This window comes from Numenius arquata, chromosome 5 (assembly GCF_964106895.1).
Source record: "Numenius arquata chromosome 5, bNumArq3.hap1.1, whole genome shotgun sequence".
NCBI lineage: Eukaryota > Metazoa > Chordata > Aves > Charadriiformes > Scolopacidae > Numenius > Numenius arquata.
In genome coordinates, this window is record NC_133580.1 from 45,178,233 (window position 1) to 45,196,595 (window position 18,363).

The following is an 18,363-nucleotide window of genomic DNA, read 5'->3' on the forward strand; positions in this document are numbered from 1 at the left end:
CGCCTGGACACGTTCCTGTGCAACCTGCCCTGGGTGGGCCTGCTTTGGCAGGGGGGTTGGACTAGATGATCTCCAGGGGTCCCTTCCAACCCCGTATCATCATCATTATTCTGTGATTGCCTGCCTTTGGCTGACGGTCTTGGACAAAGTCATGCCCCAAGAGGCCAGAAAGGGAGGTCCACATGGGAGATACGGTCCACGTGGGATGTTGTGTGCATGGAGCGTGGTCTGCATGGGATGAGCTGGAGGAAGGGCGCTTAGTACGCTACATCTGGTGGTGGTCAGAAGCAAGGCTCTGCTGTGGGGCTGGCAGCGAGCTCTCCACTAGTGACAAGCTTTAGCTCCTGTTGGGGAAGGGGCCGAGCCCTTGGTCCGAGCGCAGGGTGAGCGGCTGGGAGCTGGAGCGGCCGGCAGAGCCAGGGGTGCTGGTGGCATCACTGCACAGCCCTGGTCTTCCTTCAGACCGGGGACTCCAGATGCCGACTGATGCAGACTGATTAAGGCGTTTATTGATTAACGAACGCACTATGAGGAAATTGGCAAAGCAGCAAATAATCTAATTAGCTGAATAACATTCCGCTAATAATAATTCACAGACATATAATTATGCAGATTATTATGCACAACTGTAAAGCTGTTAATGATAGCTTTTAAGTCTAATGAGTCACAGACATGGCCACCGTTGAGTTACGGTTCTGTAAGTGCCGACCTGTTTCCCCCTTCCCAAGTCTTACCACGTGCTCAGCTGGTTGTCCAAGGGCTTTCCCTGGTGTCCCGGTGTGTTTGGGACATCACTGCTCTCTGTGGGCATCTGTGCTCCCACCCTTGGAAGATCCACCCTCTGGTGGCTTTGGCTATAGTTTTATGCCTTTTTTGTTTGTTTGTTTCTTTGTGCCCTTCTTTCTGCTGCCTTTATGTCTCATTTTCTCCTCAATTCCTCCCAAATAAACACCCTGCCCCTAATGACCTTCTCCCCGTCGGTCCCAGGGAGCCCAGATGAAGATGGAGCTGGCCAGCCTGACGCCTCTGCAGGTACCCAAGATCTCCCTGCCCAAGAACAGGCAGGGAGAAGGTCTGGCCACACAAACGCTGTACCGCAAGACCAACCAGCTCCTGGAAACCCTCTACCAGATGAGCGCCAACGCCAAGGTTGTGGACATGAAGCAGACCAAGTCAAGTAGGTCCCACACAAACATTCATTGGCTGAAGCATCTGGGGAGCAGGGGGGTCATGGGCAGCTGTGAGTTGGAGGGAGCTTGGCCCACAGTCTGTGAGCAACCTCTGCATCTTCCCTCTGCCCCGGGGAGGGACCGGCACCTCCTTCCCATCCCGCCAGCATCTGGAGCAGGGTTTGTTCCAGGGCAGAGCTCCAGCCTTACCCGTTTAGACCTGCCTGTGAGGGATCTGGTGGCAGTAATCCCGGGTTGCTCATGCTGACCAGGCTTCCCGGTGCAGTGGGGAATGGCCTTGTGTCCCCAAGAGGCGGCTGTCCCTGTCCCCCTGGCTGCAGGCAGGGACGGGGACAACTGCCCCTGGGACAGCCCCGTGGGACACCTGCTGGGACACCTGCATCTCTCACCTCCTGTCTTCTGCAGCAAGGAGCTCGTCAGCACGGCTGTTGGAGCAGACGGCCCGCCTGTGGTCCCTCAAAAACAGCATCGAGACCCTGAGGGTAAGGCAAGCTTCTACCACGGGCGGCTATTCCAGCTGCTGCTGGGGCAAGGTACCGGCCTGGGAGGGTGGGTGCCCCGGTGGTACCCCAGGCCCAGCCCTCCTGTCCCCCCAGACCAAAGGCACATCTCAGTGCGGGCACCGTGGCTGGCACTGCCGTCCTGTCAGTGCTGCCGGCACCCTCGGTGCAGCAGTGGGGGGTGCTCCCCCCTTCCCCTTCCAAAACAAGCCTCTGGGGCTTGTTAGCTGGGGCTCTTTAGCCTGGAGAAGAGAAGGCTGAGGGGAGACCTTATCTATGTTTACAATTACCTAAAGGATGGGTTGAAGGATGATGGAGCTGGACTCTTTTCAGTGGTTTCCAGCGATAGGACAAGGGGCAACGGGCACAAGCTGGAACATGGGAAGTTCCGTTTAAATACGGGGCGAAACTTCTTTACGGTGAGGGTGACAGAGCACTGGAACAGGCTGCCCAGGGAGGTCGTGGAGTCCCCTTCTCTGGAGATTTTCAAGACCCGCCTGGATGCAGCCCTGAGTAATGTGCTCTGGGCAACCCTGCTTCAGCAGGGGAGTTGGACTAGATGATCTCTAGAGGTCCCTTCCAACTCTGACAATTCTGTGATGTGAGGTGGCGAGGGGTTCTGTGGGGCAGCAAGGGGTTCTGTGGGGCATTGAGGGGCTCTGCAGCTGCAGGGCAGCAGCGTGGTTCTGGAGGTGACCCTCGTTGTGCTCTTCCCCCCGCTTCCCCCCTCCCCCCAGGATGACACGATGAGAGAGACGGTTCAGCAGCAGCTGGGTGCCAGCGTCCCCACCAACTTCGGCATCTTCCCCTCTTCCTCCTTCCTGAAGGTGAGACCCCTGGCCCGAAGGAGGGGGGGTGGGTCAGGAACCTCTGTGCTCCATCCCATCCCATGGGCTCCCTCTGGGGCTGTCCTTGGCCGCAGGATGGGGGGGAGAGGCACGGTCCTGCCCCCCCCCCCCACCCCCCCGATGACATCTCTGCTTTTTGCAGGCCAAGCAGGAGCAGGAGGAGGGCATGGCGTACTACGGCAAAGTGACCTTCCCCTGCCCGCCGGGGCACAGCCAGGCGCACCGCCTGCTCCTCACCCCCGAGCTGCTCCACAAGCTCCGCAGCCACTTTGCCTCCTAAGCCGGCAGCTGCCGCCCCCTCGCACAGACTGAGGTTCACGGCACGGAACCCGCCTTGTGTGTGTCCCCCGCTCCTCGCTGGAGCCCGGGCCCCAGCAGCACCCCCCCCTGCCACTGTCCTGCTCCCGGAGGACCCCAGCCGCCGCTCCCCCCCCCCCCCCCCCCCCAGCGCTGTCAGACACTACGGTCCCCCGCCGAACCGCCCCCGGGAGACACACACACACCCTCCCCGCGGCCCGGGCTGCACCGGGGGTGGCGGAGCCTCCACTCCCCCTGCGGGGCTGCTGCGGGCCGGGGCTGCGGTCCCCCCGGCCTCGGCACTCGCGCTCTCCAATAAAGCTGCTCTGAACCGGCCCGCGGCCCCGCGCCTTCCTGCGCCGGTACCTGGGGGGAGTGGGGGGACCGGGGCTGGGGCCTGGCGGGGGGGTGACCGGGGGGGGGGGGGGCAGTTCCCGCCGCGTGCGGGGCGCGGGGGAGGCGGCGGCTCAAAAGGCGGCTGGAAGCGCGCGGCGTGGGGTGGGGAGCGCAGCGCGGGAAGGGGCGGGAGGTGCGCGGGCGGCTCTCATTGGTCGGAGGGCAGGAAGGGGCGGGAACCCGCGGCACTTCCCAGGCTTGATTGGAAGAGGCGGCGAAGGGAGGCGGGAGCGCCCCGTCCTCTGTCTGATTGGCTGGTGGCGGCTCCGTCGAGGGCAGCCTGCGCTGATTGGCAGGAGGCGCGGAGGAGCGGCCTCTGATTGGCTGGGGGTGGGCTTCCGGCGGGGAGCTGCCAGTTCCGGTCGGTGGCGGCGGCAGGGGCAAGATGGTGGGTGTTCGCTGGACCGGGGCGCCCGCATCCGCCCGCATCGGGCTGGGCTGGGGACTGTGGGGGCCGGGGATGGGCGTGCGGGGGCTCGGGGCGCCGGGGAGCCCGGGACGGGGGCTCCTGTGCCGCGCCGGGGCGGGGGGAGCGCGGGGCGGGAGCGGGGCGTGCGGCCGCCCCGATCCCGCGGTGACCGGTGCCGGTGCAGGTGCTGCTCCACGTGCTGTTCGAGCATGCCGCCGGGTACGCGCTCTTCGCCGTGCGGGAGGTGGAGGAGATCAGCCTACTGCTGCCGCAGGTACGGGCCGCCGCCGGGTCACCGGGGAGGCGGGGGGGGTCCGGTACCAGGAGGGGGTGGAGGACAGAGGGTCCGGTGCCGGGGGCGCGCCTTCCCTGGTGCTGCCGACCTACCCGCCGTCCGGGGAGCGTTCCTTGGGGGCGGTTCCGTTCCCGCGGGGTGCTCCGGTGGCCGCCCCGTCCCCCCGGAGGCCTGACCGGCGCCCCCCCCGCCCCTCGGCAGGTGGAGGAGAGCGTTCTCACCATCGGCAAGTTCCACAACGTGGTGAAGCTGGTGGCCTTCGCCCCCTTCAAGTCGGCGCAGAGCGCTCTGGAGAACATCAACGCCGTCTCCGAGGGTGAGCGGGGTGGGGAGCGCCGGCGTCCCCCATGCGGGGAACCGCGTGGCCCCGCTGACCCCTCCCCCGCCTCCCTTCCCCCGCAGGGATCCTCCATGAGGACCTGCGGCTCCTGCTGGAGACCTCCATGCCGGCCAAGAAGAAAAAGGCGCTGCTGGGGGTCGCCGATGCCAAGATCGGGGCGGCCATCCTGGAGGAACTGGGCTACCAGTGCCAGACCGGGGGGGTCGTGGCCGAGATCCTGCGGGGTGAGTCCGGCTGCAGGGCAGGGGACAGAGGGGACAACCCGGTGGGGGTCCCTGCTGCGTCCCCGGAGCCGCGGGTGGTGACGGCTGTGTCCCCACGCAGGGATCCGCCTGCACTTCCACGCGCTGGTGAAGGGTCTCACCGCCCAGTCGGCCTCCAAGGCCCAGCTGGGCCTCGGCCACAGCTACTCCCGGGCCAAGGTGAAGTTCAACGTCAACCGCGTGGACAACATGATCATCCAGTCTATCAGTCTCCTGGACCAGCTGGACAAGGACATCAACACCTTCTCCATGCGCGTGCGGTGAGCGGGGTCCCCGGGGCGGGAGGGCGGCGTGGGCCCCCTCCCCACGCTTACCGCAGGCAGCTGCTCCTCCGGCTGCCTGTACAGAACGGGGAGGGAAAGCAGCACCTCCAGCGCGCCCCAGCACGGGCAACGGTGCCGTGGCTGGAGTGTGCCCGGGGGGGGGACACGCGGGGCAAGGGACAAGGGACATGCAGGGGCTTGGGCTGTGGCGCTGACGCTGTCCCCACAGGGAGTGGTACGGGTACCACTTCCCCGAGCTGATCAAGATCGTCTCGGAGAACTACACCTACTGCCGGCTGGCCAAGTTCATCGGCAACCGCAAGGAGCTGAGCGAAGAAAGCCTGGAGGGGCTGGAGGAGATCGTCATGGACAGTGCCAAGGCACAGGCCATCCTGGAGGCCTCCCGCTCCTCTATGGGTGAGTGGGGACAGGCGGCGGTGGCTCCACTGGAGTGCTGCCTTCCCCAGAGAGCAAGTTGCAGAAGGAGGGGCCCTGTTTGCCCTGGGAGGTGCCGCTCACCCCCTCGATGCCTGTCTCATCAGGGATGGACATCTCCCCCCTCGACCTCATCAACATTGAGAGCTTCTCCAGCCGCGTCATCTCACTGTCTGAGTACCGTAAGGGCCTGCAGGAATATCTGCGCTCCAAGATGAGCCAGGTGGCTCCCAGCCTCTCGGCCCTCATCGGGGAGGTGGTGAGTGCGAGCACGTGCATGTGTGTGTGTGTGCGTGCGCGTGCCCCGGGCTGCCCCAGGCCGTGGAAATGATGTCTGAGTGAATCTGTCAATCCACTGAGCCGTCCTGCTGACACCTCTCACTGCTGATCCCCGGCCTGGGGGGGGGCTGTGTGCAGCCCTGCAGCTGGGCTCCTGGGGAGGGGGGCAGCCATAACCCCCATCCTCTTCCTCTTCCTTCCCAGGTGGGCGCCCGCCTCATCTCCCACGCCGGCAGCCTGACGAACCTGGCCAAGTACCCGGCCTCGACGGTGCAGATCCTGGGGGCCGAGAAAGCCCTCTTCAGGTACCGCTGCGGGGTGGTTGCGGTGATGGCAGGTCCCTGGGCCACTGGCCGCGACGCACCGGGCCCCCACTGCCTTGGCTGCGTGTGACCGGCCAACCCCAGTCTCTGAGCGACCACCGTGGCTTTGTGTCTTGCGGGTGCCTGATGGTGGGGCACCCCCAGAGGTTAGCGGGGTGTGGGGGAGAAGGCGTCTGTCCCGTGGGTCATTCCCTGCTGCCTGCGGGTGGAGCAGGGACTGCTGGTGGGGGAGGAGGGTGGCCGTTGGTGGCACCAATCCAGGGGGTGTCCTCGGCCCTGCGTGTCCCCACACTGCCCCTGACAGCTCCACCGGCTGCTTCCAGGGCTTTGAAAACGCGAGGGAACACCCCCAAGTACGGGCTGATTTTCCACTCCACTTTCATCGGGCGAGCAGCCGCCAAGAACAAGGGCCGCATCTCCCGCTACCTGGCCAACAAGTGCACCATTGCCTCCCGCATCGACTGCTTCTCAGGTGCCCACGGGGACAGGGCGGGCAGGGGGATGGGGACCCGGGTGGCCTCTGCGGTGATGGGAATATTTTTCGTCAACAGCATCTCACTCTGTGAATGGTGACTCCTGTGGTCTGAGCAGAGCCGGGGCGGGGGGAGGGAGGAGGCTGTGGGGCGGGCAGGGCAGGGAATGCTGAGCCCCCTCTCTCCTTGTCCCCGCAGAGGTCCCCACTAGCGTCTTCGGGGACAAGCTGCGGGAGCAGGTGGAGGAACGCTTGGCCTTCTACGAGACTGGGGAGCCACCCCGCAAGAACCTGGAGGTGATGAAGGAGGCCATGGTGGAGGTGAGGCTGCGTGGAGTCGGGCTGGGCCCCGCTGTCGGAGGTGATGTCAACCTGCCATCCTGACCCACCATGGAGGGAAAAGACTGATTTAATGAGGCTGATCCGACAGTGGCCGCTGGGACGGGTCCTGTGCTGGGCACCTCTCCCGTGCTGATGAGCTCCTTCTCCTCTGATAGGCAAGTGAGGTGGTGGCTGAGGTCAAGAGGAAGCAGGAGAAAAAGGAGAAGAAGAAGAAAAAGCGGGAGAAGGAGAAAAAGCGGGAGAAGCAACGGTTGGAGGCCTTGGCTGAAGCTGCAGAGGAGAACTCTGTGCTGGAGACAGAGGTGAAGGCAGGGGGCTGCAGGGTGGGTGTCCTCCAGTGAGGGGGCTGTGATGGGCCCAGCACTGTCCTGCTGCGTGTTGGGCTGGTGGAGCAATGGGTCCTGGGTTTTCCTCGCCCGGCTGTCCTGCAGCTGAGCGGGATTTGTGGGATGGTGCCCACAGGGGTGAGGGAGGCAGGACGTGGGGCAATCTCCCAGCTCCCCAGGTTGGGAAGTGGCTCCCACTGACCCAGGTTTCCCCTCAGGAGAACAACATCGAGCCGAAGAAGAAAAAGAAGAAGAAGCAGCAGCAGGAGCTGGAGGCTGAATCTGAGGAGGAGGTGGAGGCTGCCTCGGAGCCAGAGGAGAACGGGCTGGAGGAAGAGGTCTTGCCCAAGAAGAAAAGAAAACTCATGGTGGAGGCTGATCAGGAGGAGGAGAAGAAGAAGAAAAAGAAGAAGAAGAAGGAGAAGGCCAGGGACTCTGATGAGGACTAGGGGAGCAGGGTGAAGCTGGAGCCCAGCCATGCTCCAGCAGTAAGGACTCATGGACTGGTAGGAAGTTAGCCCAGCGTGGCCTTGTGTGCGGCCTTCTCTCCTGGCCACTGGCATTTCACGGCAGCTGTGTGCCCGGCCATGCAATGCCGTGGGGCGGCCACATTGAACATGGTTTGTCATCTCATGGTCTGGGTGGGTCCCTTCAGCCAGGCCGAGGTGGCAGCAGCCCCTGGGGCAGTGCTGGAGCCTGGCTGTGCCTTACACAGCATTGCCTCCCGGAGCCCCCCTTCCCATGGGGCACCTCGGGCTGCGTGTGGCGTCTGACAGGGCTGTGCCCACGTGTGGGGCAGGACACTGCTCGGTGTGACTGGACCTCAATAAAGGGCTGAGGTGGTTGTTGATCCTCTTCCATCTTGTTCTGATGCAGCCAAAAGGGCACAGGCAGGAGCCCCTGGGGGGCCACACAGGCCATGGCTTCACTTGGCCTCCCCTTCCCAGGCAGGAGGTGACCACGCTGTTCCCGCTCCCAGCACAGGGGCCACCACCTTCCCTGGTTCAACTGGGTGAGGGGGACACAATGGCGCCACGTGTGTCGGAGGACGCCTGCGGACCCCCCGTCATGCTGCAGAGGCCACTTTTTATTAGAGGGAAGAGATAAATTACCGGGTAGGCAGGGCGGGAGCAGGGAGGACGAGGCGAGCGGCCCTAGACATCCAGGGCACCTATCACAGCTTGGGTGAAATCCAGGGACGTGGCGTAGCCCCCCATGTCCGCTGTGCGCACCTGCAAGGAGAGGGGAGCGTTAGCCAGGAGGGAGGGAGGGGACCCCCACAGCACTGCAGTGACCCCCCCACAGCACTGCAGGGACCCCCTGGGCCCATACCGGGTGCTGTTACTGCAGGACCGGGCTCCCCAAGGCCCTTTGCAGCCCCTCTTGGGAGGGTCCCCAAGGTGTCCCTGTGCCTCGGGAAGGAGGTGGGATAGAGACAGCCTGACAAAACACACCCTGCTCCCTGTCAGCTGAAGAGAGACATTGTTCCTTCCTCCCCAAGCTCTGGTGCACCCCATTTGGGCATGTCTTGGGCTTCTTGTCTCGTTCCAGCACAACCTCACAGCTACTTCAGCCCCCCCCCAGGGGGGTGTCCCAGCAAGCCCCTGCCACAGGAGGTGGTCAGTGACTGCACAGACCCTCTGCCAGCGTTTTGAAGGGGTTGGGGGGAGGCAGGGATTGAAGCAGCAGAGAATTTCATGGCAGCTCCTCCCCAGGCAGAGGCGTTCCCTGGGCTCATGGAACCCAGTAGGCTGGAGGGGACAGTGAGGGGCTGGCAGCGGTGGTGTGGGACCAGTGCCCTCAGCCCCACAAGCTGCCCTGGCACCCCCCCAGGACTTGGGCCGACCCCGAGCCGTGCTGGTGCGGTGCAGGGCAGGGGCAAAGCCAGGTGGGAAACAGCACCTGGACTGGGCAGGGGTGGAGGGAAGTGTCGGACCCTTTATTTGCAAACACGAATACAAAGCACAGCATTAAATGCACATCCCAGTCGCGTGCTCGCTCGCTCACGCACACAGCACCCTGCCCCAGCTGCCACCTGCCAGGGCAGAGCTTCTATGGTCCCACCAAACGCTCTGGCATGGCTGCTGGTCCCCAGCCCCATGGGCTCCCACAGGGAGCCACACAGGCTCCATGGGCTCGCACTGCTGGGCAAAGAGCTCCAGGTGCTGGCCCGGAGGAGCGCAGCAGTTTGGAAGGTCCTGGGCTCCACCTGCTGTGGGGCACTGCCCTACACAGGGGTGGCTCAGCTCAGAGCCCCCTGCTCCCTGGAGCAGTCCCCCCGGCTCTCGGAAACCAGCCACAAATGCATGAAGTGGGGGGTGAAGAGAGCAGCCCCCTCCGCCCCAACACACACCATGCACCGGTTTCCAGGAGGTGACAAAGCCTCACAGCCCGGACTGTCCCAGCCCGGGAGGGACTGCTGGGGGGGAGGGCCTCACGCTGCGTGCCTGGATGCGGGGCATCTGCCCTGTGGTCCCATTTATTGCTAAAACCTCTGTGGGCAGGAGAAGGTTCCTACAACAACCGTGGTCCCACCGTCCCAGGAAGCTGCCTGCTGAGTTTGGGGCGCTGCCCGTTCACCCCCGACTCGCCCCAGCGGGCCCCAAGATCCACACTGCCCTCCTCGCCCGGAGGGCACAGCGGAGGCGCTGCCTACGGGAACCGAAGGGAGCCTGGGGATCCTTACTCCGAATGGAGCACTGCCCTCCGTCCCTCCAGTAATCCCCACTGGGGTGACTGGGGGTGGTTACTGGGCTCTGAGCTGGGCAGGAGGAGAGCTGCCTTCCTCCTCCTCCTCCTCCTCCCCACGGGGCACCAGGGAACCTCGGCCAGGGCGAGCTGCGCCGGGTGGGAAGGGGAAAGGAGGCACTGCTGGGCTGTAAGCTACGGGAAGCTGCTGCAGGGTGCAGTGAAGTCCCCGGGGCCAGCGGGGTTCCTAGGCACCATAGTGGGGGTGCAGGTTGTCAATCACAGACTTCACGAAGTCAGAAGTGGTGGAGTAACCGCCCAAGTCCCGTGTCCGAACCTAAAAATCCAACACAGGGAAGGGGAGAAACAAGGGAGAAACGTGATTGTGAAACCAAGTGAAACGACTGCAGGAAGGGAGAGGAGAGCAGCTTCCCTCTATGCACCCTGACAGAGACCCCTGAGGGCAGCACGCAAAAATGTGGCCATCTGATGTCCCCCAGACCTTCCCTAGCCAGCAAGCACCCCTACAGGCAGCAGGAGCAATCCCCGAGACAAGCGCAGAGGGGCCGACTGTAGCCGACTACAGCCACAGCTGCACGCACAGGGGATTCCGAGCTGGAGACAGGTGAGGAGGTGGGAGACTGGCACTTGTCCATCATGGAGAACACACAGCACTCGCTACCACGAACACACACGTGGCTACAGACACGCAGAAAGGCCGGCTGCCCAACACTCACTTTTCCGACTTTGATCACCTTCTTCACCGCATCCGCGATCAAATTGGAGTGGAATTCCAAGCTGGAGAGAGGAAAGGAGCCACTGGTCAGTCCCTCTGCCAGCCCCACCCCACCCCACCCCGCCAGGTGAAAGGCACCTACTTGAGGTGCCGCAGCATGTTGGCAGCCGAGAGCAGCATGGCAGTGGGATTGGCGATGTTCCTGCCCACTGCCTGGGCAAAGGGGTGACGGGCGCCCTGCAGGAGGAGAAGCCACAGTGATGGACCATCTTCCACACCCTCCTGTCCCCAGCAGCCACCCCCTGCCCCCGATAACCCAGGGTGCTGGTACAGCACAGCAGACTGCGGGGAGCTGGGACTCCTCACCATCTCGAACACGGCGTACTCGGCGCTGTAGCTCTCCCCAGGAACCACGCCGGCACCGCCCACCAAGCCGGCTGCCAGGTTATCGATGATGTTCCCGTAGAGGTTCGGCATGACCAGGACGTCAAACTGGTAGGGGTTCTGCACCAGCTGCATGGAGGGAACAGGGAGGTGTGAGGCCCTACGTGTCGAACAAGGGCTGCAGGCAGCTCTGCAGCCCTCAGGACAGGGCTACACGAATCTGGTGGAGCAGCAGAACCCACTGTGTTTAAAAACATCCCCAAACTGTGCTCAAGTGACAGCTTGGAGCACACAGAGTCCCACTGATATTACTTGGGAGCCACAGACCTACGTCACCTGGCAGAGTTTTGCAAGCCCAGATGAGACACAGTTGTGCCAGCAGAGGTTTAGACTGGATATTAGGAAAAACTGCATCACCGAAAGGGTTGTCAAGCCTTGGAACAGGCTGCCAGGGAAGTGGTTAAGTCACCATCCCCGGAGGTATTTAAGATGTGTAGATGTGGCACTTGGGGACATGGTTTAGTTGTGGACTTGGCAGTGTTACTTGGACTCAATGATCTTAATAATTCTCTGTGGCTCTGGGGCAGGGAAGCAGGATCCTCACCTGCATGCAGCAGTTGTCAATGATCATGGTGTCAAACTTGATCTTGGGGTACAGTTCTGCCACTTCTTCACAGCACTGCAGGAACAGCCCATCGCCCAGTTTCCTGAGAGACAAGAAATATATCACAGGGTTTGCAGGGCAGCAATGTGTCCTGGTTTCAGCTGGGAAAGAGTTAATTTTCTTCCTAGTAGTGGCTGTGTTTGGGATTTAGTATGAGAATAATGTTGATAACACATACTGGTTTAGTTGTTGCTAAGTAATTTTTGTATTTTTATACTAAGTCAAGGACTTTTTCAGCTTCCCACAGAGGCTGATAGGGAGCACAAACAGGACAAGTTGGCCAAAGGGATATGCCATACCATAGATGTCATGCTTAGTGTATAAATAGGGGTTGGCCAGAGGCAGGGATCCACAATTGCTGCTCGGGATGGGCAGGGATCCACAATTGCTGCTCGGGATGGGCAGGGATCCACAATTGCTGCTCGGGATGGGCTGGGCAATCAATCACTGGGTAGTGAGAGCAAATGTATTGCAACACTTACTTATTTTTTTTATTCTTTTACCATTATTATTTTCTCTTCCTGTACTGTGCTATTAAACTGTCTTTATCTCAACCCATGAGGGTTTTTTCTCCTTCTCCTCCTTCTCCCTACCCTGCTGGCGTTGGGGAAGTGACTGAATGGCTGCATGGTCCGAGCTGCTGGCTGGGGTTAAACCATGACACGGTGAAATCCTGACAGCAGCAGGTAATCTAATAGCAACTGGTGTCCCAGTGCAGCAGGGCAGGGGAAGGCAGGCAACCCTAGAGCACCCCACAGCACTGCACAGCCACAGGGAGTGAAATCTGGGCCCAGGGGAGCAATGAGGGATCAGCTTTCAAGGCTTGAGCTTCTCCCCTTCTCAGCTGACAGCCTCCAAGATGCAGCTGTCGGGCCTCATGCTGGAGAGGAGACCATGCAGAGAAGAAAAAACCACTATTCCCAGGGAAAGCCCAGCCTCTCCAGAACCAGACTGGCCGTGCTCTGATCAGGATCAAAAGCCGAGAGTAACAAGGTGCCAGACGTGACAGCAGTCGTGTGTCTGACAATCAGACAGCACTCCAAACCCGCTCCTGTGGCACTCACATAATGTTGGCTTTGTGCACAGCCGTGACCTTGGAGCGGCCTTTTTTGGTGGCGTAGTCAAACGCGAACTTGGCAATGCGCTGCGACTTGGCCCGGGTGATGATCTTCAGGCACTCAATGACCCCTTTTGCACTCTGGACAGGAAAAGGGAGCGTTAGCAGCCACTGACGCACCCTGCAGCCCAGTGCCCTGCCTCACCAACCCACACCACGCCAACAGGCCCGGTGCCTCGGGACAGAGATGAAGCGTCTTTGCCTTTGTCACCCCCCATCAAGAGGTTCCTTAATACCCATGTCCCCTTTTTTTGGCATTATCCCTCCTGCAACCCACCACCATCCCACCACCACCATCCTCGTTGAGTCTGTGTGTGTATTCACATCCCTAAATACTCTGCTAATTGCATCACTGTCACTTGGTACATCACTGCTGCTCCAGCCAGTTCCTCGGTATGGAAAGCAGGAACGTGTCCCCAGCAGCAAGGAAAGCCACACATCCTGGGGCAGGTTTCCCTGTCCTTTAACCAGGCCAGCAATAACCCCAAGCAGAGCTCCCGCGTGCTGGAGGGAGGCTCCCGTACCTCATGTTCCAGAGAGCTGTACTCCCCCTCCGTCTGCTCACGAATGATCACGAGGTCCAAGTTGTTGTGGCGTGTTTTATAGCCTGGTAAGCTCTTCACATGGACAACATTTGCAAACAAGTCTAATTTGCGCCTGGGAAAGAAGCAGCAGCAGCGTCAGCATTTCAGCACAAGCTATTTTTGGGGCAGTGACTGTTCTCCACAAGTACTGGGGGCGACAGCTGGTGATGGCGCAAACAGCTCCCCACCTCCTAAAATGCCTTCCCATAGCTCCATCTCAGTCTCTCTCCATCCATCTACCTTTCCCCTCACTGACCATGAGCAAGACACATCTCATCACAGCATGGCTTTGATGACCCTCTATTGGGCAGGCCACCACTGTCCCTTTTCCAGCCACCCACCGCCTCATCTCCAGGACCCCCAAGGAAGCAGTCAGCGGGATCACACTCCACAAAGACAGCTCCTGGTCCCTCAGGATCTTCTGCTTCCCGATAACATATTAATTTCCCACCTGCCCTGGACTCAATTCCTTTGACTCCCCATTCAGTGGCAGAACACCATGACTAAATGCAATAGTGTTTTCCCAGCGACTGACGTGTCAGTCAGGGAACCAGGCTTACCTGAGCCTCATGTCGTAAGAAGCCAGCTCTCCCTTGTACTCCATGGGAGTGTGGATCTTGCCTGCAGGACAACATGGAGCAGAAGTAAGAACACAGATCACAGAGCACACTGACAGCCGCTAAGGACATCACTCGAACCCAGGCGACAGGGCAGCCAGGGTCAGGGCAGGGGGTGCTTCAAGAGAACCTCAGCCAAGCGTGGAGACTGATCTCTCCCTATAAGGGCCCCCGACGAGGACCTTTGCTTCTCTGGGCCATACTAGGTCTCATTTCCAAAGCAGAAGCCGGGTATAACCTCCCCTTTGATAAGCTCAGTAAACCAAGCACTGGTATTTTGCTTCTTAGCTTAAAGACAGCGTTTTTCCTTCTCCAGGACCTAACCACAGAAACTCATGCCATCTGGAAACACCTAATGGCATCTGAGAAAGGCAACATTTCCTGCAGGCAGAGCCGAGAGCCTCTCCTTGCCAGACAGACCCCAAGTGCAAGTCCTTACCTATAAGGGCCACTTTACTTTCCTTCATAGAATCAACCACCTGATCCAGTTTCTCTTCCGAGGCCATGTTCTGCACCTCACTCAGGTGATGCTCATCGAAGATCACAGGCACGCTGGCAGCCTGCGTGAGAGACAGAGCCACTGCTCCCTCAGATCAGAGACTCAGCAGGGAAGCTATGCTACGCGTTACAGAGGGGCACTTGATGGGGGGCCCGGAGAGCTGGGCCATGGAGCCTTAAAAAGTGTTGATAATACAGTGTTTTCATCACTGCTGAGAGGTGCTTACACGGAGTCAAGGCCTTTTCTGCTTCTTACACCACCCCAGCAGTAAGTAGGCTGGGGGTACACAAGAAGTTGGGAGGAGACACAGGCGGGACAGCAGACCCTAAAGATGTCCCATACCATGTGATGTCATGCTCAGTGTATAAAGATGGGGGAAAAGGAAGGGGGGGATGTTTGGAGTGATGGCATTGGCCTTCCCAAGTAACCATTATGCATGATGCTTGCCCTGCTTTCCTGAAGACAGCTGAATGCCTGCCTGCCGACGGGAAGCAGTGAATAAATCCCTTGTTTTGCTTTGCTTGCGTGCGCAGCTTTTGCTTTACTTATTAAACTGTCTTTATCTCAACCCACAAGTTTTCTCACTTTTACTCTTCTGGTTTTCTCCCCCATCCCACCAGGGGGAAGTGAGCTGTGTGGGGCTGAGCTGCCGGCTGGGGCTAAACCACGGCAGACAGTTTGCCAGACGATGCTCAAGCTGAGCCTATTTATGGAAAGGATGAGATCCCACGGTTTTCACAACCAGTTCTCTTCCGCACCAGAGGAAACAGACAGGTCAGTCCTGCAGGTTCTCTGGATCAGCAGCATCTTTAAGCAATTCTGCAGCTGCTCTTCCTCCCTCCCTCCTCCGTCCACCCTGTCCCACTGAGGGGCAGGAGCCGTTACCTTGAACACCTCCTTGACAGCGTGCATGAGCTCCGGGCCCACACCATCTCCGGGTAGCATGGTGACCTGGAACGTGCTCTCAGACTTGGCGTTTTCTGACTGCGCAGAAAGCAAAGAAGAGTCAGACCCTCTGCTGCAACCCAGAGCCTAATCCCATTGGGACCCCTACCTTGCAAGCTGCAAACTAGAGGAAGTTACTCACAGTGTGAAGACAATCCACACCCACAGCATGTTTTTCAGTAACAAAAACTTAACTGCAGTGCTAACAGTGAGCTTTAACCTGAAGAGCTCCCGTTCCTGTGTTGTTATGAACGCCCCGCCCTGCAGAGACACCTGATATCCTGTGATCCACTGGCAACCTAAAGACCTTTTCCTCATGCAGCATCTCATACAGCATTTCCAGGTATGATCTCTCTCTCTGTACAGCAGAAATCCTTCTTACTGGGAGGTAACAGGCACAATCTTGCATTATAAGATTTCTCTCCTTCCTACTTCATGTCCTCAGGATCTGCTAAGACTCCCGTGTGAACCTCATCTTCCTGTTGTATTCACATTGTCTCAGCTTTTTGTTGAGCATGCTTTTTTTTTTGGTCCTGAACACAAAAATCAGTCTCAAAGATAATTCTAGAGATGTTCCATATGGGATCCACCTCCAAATCAACGCTGCCTGCTCCCCCACTGTAGCTACCTTCTATTTTTACATAGTCCTTTTACTAATCCCCACCTTCTTTAGGCAGTAATTCCCCATACAGAGCTGATCTCCAGACATAGGATTTCACAGAACCAGCCTCACAGACTAGACAGTTGCAGTTAGAGACAAGAATTTCATCCAACAATTTAATCAGACAACAAGAGTAAACAAGTAGCAACGTCAATACGACTCAAGAAATGCACATGCATCAGTGACATGAAGCGCAGGCAAACGGTGATCTTGTAAAGGCAAAATAAAAGAGCGAGTGTGAAAAGAAAGATGAGATGGTCTTTACTTTTGATTTAAAGAATCAAGTCCCAAGGCAGAAAACCTTGCCTACCATTCAGCAACTAAATTTCAGGAAGCAGCAAAGCATCTGCAGAGGGAACCACAGCACGGGCCCAAGGTCAAGGTCAAAGGAACACCCACAGTGCTGAGCCCTTCCCTTTAGTGTCTTAAATAATAACATACAACATTTTCACTTATAAATGGGAACCGGACATCCTGTCAGTCTGAATGTGACAGACATGTTAATTCACCACCTGGCAGTCCGGCTTTTTCTTCTTCTCACAGAAAACAACTCATCCCTCCATCACAGCTCTTATATCCTGACCACAAAGCCTAAATAATGCTTGTATCTGTTAAGCTACAGCTCACTCTTACCTCATTCAATCTCTAATCATCACCACACTTTATTTCATGTATTCTTTTCTGTTCACTATTACAGATAGGTACAGTAAATTTAGGATTAAATGACAAGGACTGGATCAAAAAAATTTCACTACTGCAATCAATGCTGCACTCTGACTACTGTTTTCAGCTGTACCAGCAGAAAAAAACCTCACCATCACAACCCTGCCAGCAGCTCCCTGCATGCAGGCGAGGCTCAGTCATAAGCCAAAGGGCTGGAGAGGAACCTCCAGGGAAGGAAGGAGCAAGGACAAAGAACATGCTGCTCCAAGAGGGAGAAACGCTACTTCCAACAAGTGGACACTGCCTGGGAGCCAGCGGCAGGGAGGGCAGGGTGGACATGGGGCTTTCCAGTGGCACCCACGGGGTGCAGGGAAGCAGAAACCCTCTCCTGAGCAAAGGGAGCTCAATCACACTCACAGGAACTGTTCTACACTTTTAGGTGATGACAGGGTCCTGTGACAGCTTTCTGCATCCTCTGGCTACACGGAAGTCCTCCTCAGGAGCCCCCATTCTGGGCCCCTCATACGCCCAGCCCCGCAAGCCACGAGCACCTGCAACCCCAGCCTAAAAATAGCGAAAGTGTTTCCAGTGCCCAGGGACCGCCGCTGCCCACCCCTCGTTCTCCCTCAGTTCCCCTCCCCATGGCAACTCCATGCCCCGCAGTGATCGCCAAGGGCTGCCCGCGCTCAGGGTAGGCCCGGGGGCTCTGGGACCCCCACTCTTACCTTGGCCCGTGGGATCTGCTGGAGAGCAGCGGAGGAACGCAGGCCCCTCCATGCCCCAAGGCTCTGGGCACGCAGGAGACCCTGGGGTGGAGGCAGCGGGAAAGTGAGATGCAGGAAGCCCCAGCTTGGATGTGTCCCCCCACCTTCCAAACCCTGACTGTTCTTCAACATCCCCAGTCGAGACTGAACCCCCAGGTATGGGCTCAGCACCAGCCCCACATTCCTCCCAGCCCGAACTAACCCCCACAACCCAGCCCGGCCCCACAGTCCCCAGCCCAAACACCCCACCCCCCAGCCCAGACCCTGCACCCCATCCCACTGACCTTTCCAGCCCAGACTGATCCCCAAAACCACTTCCTAGGCCCTGTCCCAGACTGACACACCCCCCCCAATCCAGACCGACACCTCAGTCCCCCGACCCAGATCCCCCCAATCCAGTCGGTCCCCCACAGCCCGGACCGAACCCCCCAGTCCAGACGGACTCCTCACCCAAGGAGCCCGGACCTTACCCTCATCCCAGATCGACGTTCCCCGGATCCATACCAAACCCTCACCCCACCCATCCCAAGCCCCTAGTCCAGCCTGACCCCCCCCTCCCCGATCCACACCGACAACCGCCCCCGGGGACAGACCCCCCACATCCATTCTGACTCAGACCTGACCACCCCCACCCGATCCCTCATCGCAGACTGATCTCTCATCCCAGACCGACACCCCCCCTCACCCCGGCTACCGCCCGTCCCGCACTGAGCGCCGCCATCTCGCCGCCCCACAATGCACCGCGGCTGCGGCACGGCGGGGGAACGTGGGGCGGAAGGGGCGGGGCCGAGGCGCGCGCTGCAGCGCCCCCTAGCGGATGGGCGGGAGGGACAGGGAGGACACACCCCCACCCCAGCAAGGACCCGCCGGGGTCCCACCACCTCAGGGCATTCTGGACACAGCCAGGGATCCCTCCTTCCAAACCCTAGCACGCCTCCCCGCACCGTAGTGCCCCTCCATGAATGCCCTACAGCCTCCCCCATGTAACCCTGCCCCGGAGCCGGTGTCCCCCCAGCCCTCCTGCAGGCTGGGGGACGGGGGAGGGGGGTAATGGGGACGCTGA

General features: G+C 59.6%; 3 protein-coding genes and 2 non-coding genes across 6 annotated transcripts in view; 4 read left to right on the forward strand and 1 right to left on the reverse strand.

The window, feature by feature from the left end:
* DCTN1 (dynactin subunit 1) overlaps positions 1 to 2,818 on the forward strand; it is an 83,329-nt gene extending 80,511 nt beyond the window's left edge. The window contains exons 27-30 of the mRNA XM_074147691.1: positions 988 to 1,181; positions 1,600 to 1,672; positions 2,428 to 2,517; positions 2,681 to 2,818. Coding sequence (XP_074003792.1) covers positions 988 to 1,181; positions 1,600 to 1,672; positions 2,428 to 2,517; positions 2,681 to 2,818 — 495 coding nt within the window. The remainder of the gene's footprint in view (positions 1 to 987; positions 1,182 to 1,599; positions 1,673 to 2,427; positions 2,518 to 2,680) is intronic.
* A 779-nt stretch (positions 2,819 to 3,597) lies between these two features.
* Positions 3,598 to 7,833, forward strand: NOP56 (NOP56 ribonucleoprotein). The gene is made up of 12 exons (XM_074147357.1): positions 3,598 to 3,619; positions 3,825 to 3,914; positions 4,137 to 4,251; positions 4,338 to 4,499; positions 4,600 to 4,798; positions 5,031 to 5,218; positions 5,344 to 5,495; positions 5,720 to 5,820; positions 6,162 to 6,310; positions 6,510 to 6,631; positions 6,808 to 6,954; positions 7,197 to 7,833. Exons 1-12 carry the CDS (start codon positions 3,617 to 3,619, stop codon positions 7,425 to 7,427), a joined length of 1,659 nt encoding a protein of 552 aa, XP_074003458.1. The 5' UTR covers positions 3,598 to 3,616; the 3' UTR covers positions 7,428 to 7,833.
* On the forward strand, positions 6,359 to 6,429 carry LOC141465139 (small nucleolar RNA SNORD56). Its single transcript, XR_012463270.1, has one exon. It is a non-coding gene; the product is annotated as a small nucleolar RNA SNORD56 (small nucleolar RNA).
* Positions 6,667 to 6,735, forward strand: LOC141465138 (small nucleolar RNA SNORD57). Its single transcript, XR_012463269.1, has one exon. It is a non-coding gene; the product is annotated as a small nucleolar RNA SNORD57 (small nucleolar RNA).
* Positions 7,827 to 18,049, reverse strand: IDH3B (isocitrate dehydrogenase (NAD(+)) 3 non-catalytic subunit beta). 2 transcript variants are annotated; one of them, XM_074147359.1, is made up of 12 exons: positions 17,986 to 18,049; positions 17,262 to 17,342; positions 15,153 to 15,251; positions 14,208 to 14,328; positions 13,712 to 13,772; positions 13,092 to 13,224; positions 12,515 to 12,648; positions 11,391 to 11,493; positions 10,769 to 10,915; positions 10,545 to 10,639; positions 10,404 to 10,464; positions 7,827 to 8,210 (listed from the first exon to the last, which is right to left on the reverse strand). In XM_074147359.1, exons 1-12 carry the CDS (start codon positions 18,019 to 18,021, stop codon positions 8,133 to 8,135), a joined length of 1,149 nt encoding a protein of 382 aa, XP_074003460.1. In that variant the 5' UTR covers positions 18,022 to 18,049; the 3' UTR covers positions 7,827 to 8,132. The 2 variants fall into 2 exon arrangements, with proteins under 2 accessions (XP_074003460.1, XP_074003459.1); XM_074147358.1 differs by lacking the exon at positions 7,827 to 8,210 and adding an exon at positions 8,898 to 10,003 and having other exon boundaries at positions 17,986 to 18,038.
* Between the last annotated feature and the right edge of the window lie 314 nt (positions 18,050 to 18,363).